The sequence below is a fragment of the Stigmatopora argus genome, chromosome 11 (genome assembly GCF_051989625.1).
Source record: "Stigmatopora argus isolate UIUO_Sarg chromosome 11, RoL_Sarg_1.0, whole genome shotgun sequence".
NCBI classification, from domain to species: Eukaryota; Metazoa; Chordata; class Actinopteri; order Syngnathiformes; family Syngnathidae; genus Stigmatopora; species Stigmatopora argus.
The window spans coordinates 10,061,644-10,069,713 of record NC_135397.1 but is presented as its reverse complement, the minus strand read 5'-3'; the positions used below and the strand labels follow the sequence as shown (position 1 = coordinate 10,069,713).

The 8,070-nt window shown below is 44.0% G+C and overlaps 2 protein-coding genes across 2 annotated transcripts; one reads left to right on the top strand and one right to left on the bottom strand.

The window, feature by feature from the left end:
• Positions 1-475: 475 nt before the first annotated feature.
• nolc1 (nucleolar and coiled-body phosphoprotein 1) lies at positions 476-6,239 on the bottom strand. Its single transcript, XM_077612734.1, has 14 exons — positions 6,073-6,239; positions 5,776-5,831; positions 5,433-5,584; positions 5,267-5,364; positions 5,082-5,190; positions 4,905-5,002; positions 4,627-4,735; positions 4,439-4,501; positions 4,290-4,379; positions 4,099-4,215; positions 1,625-4,006; positions 1,448-1,566; positions 1,284-1,367; positions 476-1,198 (listed from the first exon to the last, which is right to left on the bottom strand). Exons 1-14 carry the CDS (start codon positions 6,181-6,183, stop codon positions 1,040-1,042), a joined length of 3,747 nt encoding a protein of 1,248 aa, XP_077468860.1. The 5' UTR covers positions 6,184-6,239; the 3' UTR covers positions 476-1,039.
• Positions 6,240-6,645: 406 nt separating this feature from the next.
• Positions 6,646-7,782, top strand: mrps6 (mitochondrial ribosomal protein S6). The gene is made up of 2 exons (XM_077612737.1): positions 6,646-7,097; positions 7,485-7,782. The coding sequence occupies exon 1, from the start codon at positions 6,759-6,761 to the stop codon at positions 7,089-7,091; it is 333 nt and encodes a 110-aa protein (XP_077468863.1). The 5' UTR covers positions 6,646-6,758; the 3' UTR covers positions 7,092-7,097; positions 7,485-7,782.
• Positions 7,783-8,070: the final 288 nt, after the last annotated feature.

The following is an 8,070-nucleotide window of genomic DNA, read 5'->3' as shown; positions in this document are numbered from 1 at the left end:
AAGCCATGACACAAATATTAAGAATAATGTTAAAATCTGGAGATGGCATTAGGCTTTCATTTTGTATGTTAATCTTATCCAGCATTAAAGTACATACATTATTAGAAACCTCCATGATGTAATTACCCCCTTAAAACAGACTCCATCTAATGTACATAAGGCTTAAGCCCACAAAATGCTATTGACATATATAGGGAAAAAATGCAATATTAATTTTGAAAATGCATTTGGGGAAATTAAACATCCCCAACCAGTTTGATTGGATAACCTGGCATGATTTAGACATGTATTGTGCCCTTGTACAGAAACTAATTATGCAAATAATAAATAAATTGGCAGACTTTTGTATTGTCAATTTGCTCTACTTTGAATATTCTCCAAATCCCACAATTTGGTTGAAAACTGATGGCGGGTTCTTTATTCGTCTATATTGCGACAGCGCCACCTAGGGCCGGCAAAATATACAACGACACCATTCTTGAAAATACAGTTCCATTTTAATTTCACATTCAGGTTGATCGACCAATAACAGTAAAGTAAATGCAAAGAGAAACATGTTTATCCATTAGCCAACTGACACTACAAACAAACAAGTTAAAAATTAAATTTCCTGTGAAAGATTGAACGCAAACTGCCTTATGGGGAACATTGAAAATATGTGAAGTCCTAATTGATGAGCTGCAATAAAACAATAAATATACAGCATAAAACAGCCAAGTTTTCCACTAAATTGTTTAAAGTAGAAACACTAACACGTCCAAACTCTCACCTATGCTCGCATTATGACTTGACACTCTGCGATCATGAAGTATTCATTATAAAAAAGAAAAAATTTACATTAGAAAGAAACAAAATTAAAATAACCTTACTGGTTATTTTCTTCATGTTTCTTGCCTTTATGGTGATTTACTGCCTTGTGGCTATGAGCAGCCAGTCGGCATCCGCAACTAATATAAACTTTGTCAAAGTCCTAACTGTTTTTGGAAGGTGGTCTGTGCCACTACAGGTGGTGTACAGTTCAGTCAGGGTCATGGGCTCTTCAATCACTGTCAAACTTGATGGAGTTGACCCCCATGTCTATGGGGCCACCCTGGTAGCTTCCTCTCTTCTTCTTGGTCTTTTCATGGCGAAAAGATTTGCCTTTTGTAAAGCGGAGAACATCGTTGGCTTTCTGGCCCCAGTCGCCGTAAGAGCCCATCTGAAAACAAGAAGTACATTATTTAATTTTTTTTTAAAAAACGGGACAAATGAGCAGGACACCTTTTGCTGGTTCTTCCGCTTACCTTAGCGTCAAAAGAATTGTCTGCGAACCGGGGATCCACTTCAACGTCTTCTTCCCTTACTCTTCGGTAAGGTACGTTGGAAGCCTGGAAAATATCAGAAGTGGTGGGTTCACAAAATAATACTCAGGTGTGTTTACGTGGGTACATAAAGCGGGGGGCTTTACCTTCTTGGTTTTGGGAAATGTTTGGGGTGTGGTGGCATCTTTTTTGATTTTGGGAGTCGTTTGTTGCACTTCCTCTTGATTTTGCTTCGACTTTTTTGCATTTTGCTTGCCGTTGGTACCTATGACAATTGAGATGATCATTTGGCTCGGCCCGCTGTTTTGAATGCGTTCACTTACCGTTGGCCTTGGGTCTGGTGGCAGCCTCGTCGTCATCATCATCGGAGCTATCTGAGGAGCTGCTGCCGTCTTTGGCCTTAGCAGCCTTGGGGGTCTGCGCAGGTGTAGAAGTTTTACCCGTGGTTTCCTCCTCCGAACTGCTATCACCCGACGAGGATTCTGCGGGTTTAGGTTTAGATGCAGCCATGGAAGCTTTCCCATTGGCGACGGCGGCCTTGGCAGGGGTTTTCTTAGATTCCGTTTCTGAGTCGGAGCTGTCGGACGAGTCGGAGCTACTCTCCTCCGCCTTCTTGGCCGGATTTGCTTTTGCCGGTGTAGCGACGGCCGCGGCTGTCTTGGTAGGTTTCTTTGCTTTAGCGTCGTCCTTGGAAGCTTTCCCATTGGCGACGGTGGACTTGGCGGGGGTTTTCTTAGATTCCGTTTCAGAGTCCGAGCTATCGGACGAGTCGGAGCTACTCTCCTGCGCCTTCTTAGCCGGATTTGCTTTTGCCGACACCGGTGTAATGACGGGCGCGGCTGTCTTGGTAGGTTTCTTTGCTTTAGCGTCGTCCTTGGAAGCTTTCCCATTGGCGACGGCGGACTTGGCGGGGGTTTTCTTAGATTCCGTTTCAGAGTCCGAGCTACTCTCCTCTGCCTTCTTGGCCGGATTTGCTTTTGCCGACGCCGGTGTAACGACGGCCGCGGCTGTCTTGGTAGGTTTCTTTGCTTTAGCGTTGTCCTTGGAAGCTTTCCCATTGGCGACGGCGGACTTGGCGGGGGTTTTCTTAGATTCCGTTTCAGAGTCCGAGCTATCGGACGAGTCGGAGCTACTCTCCTCCGCCTTCTTGGCCGGATTTGCTTTTGCCGACGCCGGTGTAACGACGGCCGCGGCTGTCTTTGTAGGTTTCTTTGCCGGGGCTTTAGCATCGTCCTCGGAAGAGTCTGAGTCGGAATCTGAGTCTGTGTCCGAGCTACTCTCTGCTGCAGCCTTTGCTGGAGGAGCTGGCGATTTAGTCGCAGCGGCCGCTTTAGCCGTAGCGGCCTTGGATTTAGGAGGTTTGGGTTCTTCCTCGGATGAGGAGTCAGATTCAGATGTTTTTTTTGCTGGGGTGGCAGCCTTAGAAGAAGAGGTGGTAGCCTTAGTCTTCGCTGCTGCCACTGGCTTTGCTTTCACGTTCTCGTCTTCAGATGAGGAGTCAGAGTCTGAACTACTCTCTGCAGCAGGAACGGCAGCCTTTGCAGCAGGAGCGGAAGGCTTGCCGGTAGCCGGCTTGGCTTTAGCAGGCTCTTCATCCTCAGATGACGAGTCAGCCTCAGAGCTGCTTTCTGCTTTGGGGGGAGCAACGGCTTTTGCCACTGGGGCCTTTGAAGCTGGAGTAGAGGTTTTCGCAACCGCAGGCTTTGCTTTGACTGGTTTGTCGTCTTCGGATGACGAATCTGAGTCGGAGCTGCTTTCTGCTGCTGCGGTGGCAGCCTTTGCGGGGGTGGCAGCCTTTGCGGGGGTGGCAGCCTTTGCGGGGGTGGCAGCCTTTGCGGGGGTGGCAGCCTTTGCGGGGGTGGCAGCCTTTGCGGGGGTGGCAGCCTTTGCGGGGGTGGCAGCCTTTGCGGGGGTGGCAGCCTTTGCGGGGGTGGCAGCCTTTGCGGGGGTGGCAGCCTTTGCGGGAGTGGCAGCCTTCGCAGCAGGTTTACTTAGCGGCGTCTTGACTTTAGTAACGGGTGCCTTGGCCTTTGCGGGCTCTTCATCCTCGGATGAAGAGTCAGAATCTGAACTGCTTTGAGCTGTTGCTGCTGCCACAGCAGGTTTCCCCGTGGGCTTCGCAGGCTTAGAAGCCGATGCGGCGGCTTTAGCTGGCTTCGCCTTGGCTGCTTCATCGGACGACGAGTCATCAGAGTCCGAGCTGCTTTCTTTGGCAGCCTTCGCCGCAACCGGCTTGGCTTTGGCGGGAGTCTTAATGGCGGGAATGGCAGCCTTCGCCGCACCTGGCTTGGCTTCGGCTGCTTCATCGTCGGATGACGAGTCATCAGAGTCTGAGCTGCTTTCTTTGGCAGCCTTCGCCGCAACTGGCTTGGCTTTAGCGGGAGTCTTGGTGGCGGGAACGGCAGCCTTCGCCGCAACTGGCGTGGCTTTAGCGGGAGTCTTAGTGGCGGGAACGGCAGCCTTCGCCGCAACTGGCTTGGCTTCAGCTGCTTCATCGTCGGATGACGAGTCATCAGAGTCTGAGCTGCTTTCTTTGGCAGCCTTCGCCGCAACTGGCTTGGTTTTAGCGGGAGTCTTGGTGGCGGGAACGGCAGCCTTCGCCGCAACAGGCTTGGCTTTGGTTGCTTCCTTCTTCTTGGAAGGTGCCGATGGTGTGGCGGTTTTAGCGGTGGGTTTTGCTGGAGCTTCGTCTTCTGAGCTGCTGTCTGAATGTATGAGAAATAATATTGTTAAATGCACAGCATGTACATCAGTGCTAATACTAACTTGGGTTAGAGTGGGGGGGAAAATTAGTTACCGGAGCTTGAAGAATCATCTTTTTTGGCAGGTGTCGGTTTAACCGGAACTGCCTTCGCTGGTGTGGCCTTGGCCAGGGTTTTCTTTGGGGGCTCTTCCTCTTCATCTGAACTTGAATCTAACAAGACACACACACACAGAATAAATAAAACAATGTATAGTTTGAAGCAGGCCAAGTATGATGGTTTATACCTGAGCTATCTGAACTGGACGACTCCTTTGCAGCAGGCTTTTTCACAACAGGTTTCGGAGCTGGAGTCTTCTTTACCGGTGTGGGTTTTGCTGCAAAAAAAGTGTTGTTAGACTCTCAACAATGAGATTACATCTTTAATTGGTCTCACCAGTTGCTTTACTAGGTACGGCATTCTGAATAGAAGTGGGAGGTGGGACAGCACTGTATTTTCCTGTTGAGAATTAAACTTCAAATGTTAAAGGCAATAACTGGCAAGCTAATTTGCTGATAACTGCCGCAAATGGAAATATGTCATGGAGTCCATTGACATGTATTGAATTTCTAAAATGAAAACACCTGTTTTAGGTTTCTTGATGGGCGGGGCTTCCTCTTCAGACGATGAGACGTTGTTGCTGGACTCTTTAGCAGCAGCAACGGTTTTCACTTGAGCGGGTTTTGCTGGGGCCTAGCAAACAAATAAAATTTAAAATGGTCAAAAATACTGAACTAGAATTACAATTTAGTAATTTCTACCTGTGGGTAAAAAGCAATGCATGGTGCAACAATTATTACCAACAGTTTAAAAAATTGTTTTTAATTCTCCCCTGTATTCAACAAAATGCCAATTTGTTCACCTTGGCTGGTTTTTCGTCCTCCGATGAACTTTCTTCACTGCTGCTCTCTTGTTTCTTAGCAGGCACTGGAGTTTTGGGCTTTGCGGCAGTCACTGGCTCTGTAATACAGATGAAGATATGGTTGATTATCTATTTATAACAAAATGTAGTAGGATATGAAAAGGCCGAAACACTCACTTAAAGGAGCTTTGGTAGGTTGCTCCTCTTCAGAGTCTGATTCCTCACTGCTAGAGCTGCTGTCTTTCTTTCTTTCTCCACTAACAGCTGCTGCAGGCTTTGCGGGAACCTAGATGAGTAAAAAAAGAAAAACGAACAAACTTATGATTACAAAAATGTTTTGTTATTTAATATGTGGCTACTACCTTGGCAGGAGCCTTCTTTTTTCCTTTCGAGTCACTTGTGTCTTTGCTTCCGCTTGATGCAGCTTTCGCTGCCACAGGTTTAGTTGCTATTGCTTTGGCTGGTGAAAAGGAAAAGTGTCTTGATACTGGTTTCGAAAAATCGATCCTCACAGTGCAGTAATATTACCAGCAGGAGTCGTCTTTTTAACTTTGGGAGCCGGTTCATCCTCCTCACTGCTGGAGCTGGAGCTCTCTTTACTGACTTTGGCCTTCTTGGCTAATGAACCAGCAGCTCCAGTCTTGTCAGCAGTTGTTTTGCGTTTTCGAGCTTCAGGCGATCTAAGCATTTATAGATATACAGTTATACGATTTAGTTTCGTAAGGTGAGGCATGGCTGTGAAAATCATTGACACGTGTTTTGTTAACTTGTTCAATGAAAATATTGTATGAAGTTCATGAATACTTTAACAATTGTTATACTGAAATGCAAACTCCCCCAAAGCAATATTTCCGACATAAAGACAACTTACTTCAACCAGAAGTCGTAGATGTTGAGAAGGCGCTCTTCATTTGGATCCTGTGGACTCTAGTAAAGAAAATACAGAAACAAGTGAATTCCCCAACCGCTGCACAAATCTAGTCGATCAGAAAATGTAAATTAATTATTCAATTCTTAAATCAGAAACATCCCGCGGGCAGATTTGGTCTTGGCTAATCCACGTGCTAGCTTCTATACGCACAAGGCTGTAGTTTGGAATATATAGTAGCACGAGATTGTCGAAATCTTAAGAGGCGGACAATGCAATGATCTGATACCAAACACTTACCACTTTAATCTGCTTGACAAAGTGCCCAGCCGCCTTGGTGAACTTATTTTCCAGCAGAAACGAATACACATGTTTGTACAAATCGCTAGGCACGGACTTTTTCTCCGCCATCTTCAAACACGCTGAAATGGAGGAAAGTGACCAAGACTCTTGAGCACATGTGCGCATGCGAATTGGAATGACAAAAAAACTGAAGATACCTCACTCCCAGAAAAAAAAGTAATAGTTATCAAACGGGAATTTCTACGTAAAGGACATAGCTCATTCAAAATATTTCTAAGAAGTTAAAATACAGCAAAATATCTCTGGAAAGTTCAACTTATTTAGAAAGAAATACTTTAATTCAGAGCGCCAACAAATATAGTACAGAGTGAGGGGTCTGTCACCATGCTTTCTTGCTAGCACAACCATCTATGATAAAATAAAATAAAAATATTTCAAAGCGCAAATTACATTCCTCTTTGAAAAAAATACACAATAAATGATAATCAACAGTTTTTAATAGTTGTTGACATTTTTTTAATTTCGTCTCAAACGACGCGTGCAGGCGCAGATATTACACGTCATCAAAGAGTTCCTTTCTTCTTCCTTTGGTCGTAACATGGTGGTCGACTTTGAGGAGATGCTGGCAATGACAAGCACCGATTAAGCATTTGCTTCAAACTGTCGCTAAAAAGGCGGAAACAATGCCACGCTACGAACTCGCCCTTATCCTCAAGGCGATGCAAAGACCGGAGACGGCAGCGGCTCTCCGGCGGACCGTGGAGGCTTTAATGGACCGGGGCGCTGTGGTGAGAGACATGGAGAATCTTGGACAGAGACTCTTGCCTTATGCGATGTATAAACACAACCAGAAACACCAACGAGGATCATACTTTTTGATCGACTTTTACGCATCTACAAGCATCCTCACGGGCCTTTATGATCACCTACAACGTGATGTGGACGTGGTGAGACCTACTGTTCTGAAGAAGGACAAGGAGACGTCCCAACAAACATGCTGTGGCTCCAAACAATAATAGGACGTAAGTATGGTTGTATGGTGTTATTTTTTGTAGTATAGTCATGATAATTATGTTCCTTGTATATATATATATATATATTCAGCATGACATATGTACCCGACACGACACTAGGGGTTTATTCTGATAGAATTGATTAGTATTTTGCATTTTCGGTTTTCTTAAATAGGTATTGACAGTGCAACATTGATTGTTGTGCTCTTGCAGTACAATAACTTTTTTACACGACTAATTTATGTAGTGTTAATCCAATGTCTCATTGTTAAGAATGTTTCAATTCCTTTTTATTTAAAAACATGATCACAATTGTGAGATCAATGTCTATTCTGCAAATGCACACCATGCTATGCATACAAGGTTGTAACTCATTGATTCTGTTTTATTTTGCAGGTGTTTGTTTAGATGACAAGAATGTGCAGTATGCTGCTGCCCTGAAGTTTTTCTTTTGTTATAAAAATATTCTTTTTTTAATAATTATGTGAGTGAGTGTATGAAGAACTTTGTGTAATAACATTTGTCCTTTGTGAAAAAACTGGATCGTGTTATTAAAAAGTTGTGCACATCAAATCATCCTTTACATAAAAACAAATTAGTAACAGTTTGTTTAATGTTCGTTTAAACAGTTAACATTTTATAATTTGGGTAAAAATACAATTTATGGAAAATAAAAGTGTTACTTTGTGTGTTATGTACTTTTGTTTTTCTCCCTAAATAATACATCTATTATATTGCTGAAGAATATTGACACACCAGGTCTTAAAATTTGAAAATGGCTTACATTTGTGATCATTTGTTAAGAATTGGTTAAAAAGTAATACAAATCACTCAAGTATTTACATCAATCAATCAGCTTTATTTACAGTCTAAAGGTCTCAGCTCAGACAAGCAGGATACAACAAATAGTCACATACAAATATAGTTACATGCCAATAAAAGCATAATCAAAAAGAAAAGAAATATACCACGTATAAATACA

Coding starts and splice junctions, on each gene's coding strand:
- nolc1 (XM_077612734.1), bottom strand. CDS start 6,183: ATGGCGGAGAAAAAGTCCGTGCCTAGCGATTTGTACAAACATGTGTAT. Junction 5,585..5,775: donor ATCTACGACTTCTGGTTGAA/GTAAGTTGTCTT, acceptor ATAAATGCTTAG/ATCGCCTGAAGCTCGAAAAC. Junction 4,736..4,904: donor AGGACGAAAAACCAGCCAAG/GTGAACAAATTG, acceptor TTTGTTTGCTAG/GCCCCAGCAAAACCCGCTCA.
- mrps6 (XM_077612737.1), top strand. CDS start 6,759: ATGCCACGCTACGAACTCGCCCTTATCCTCAAGGCGATGCAAAGACCG.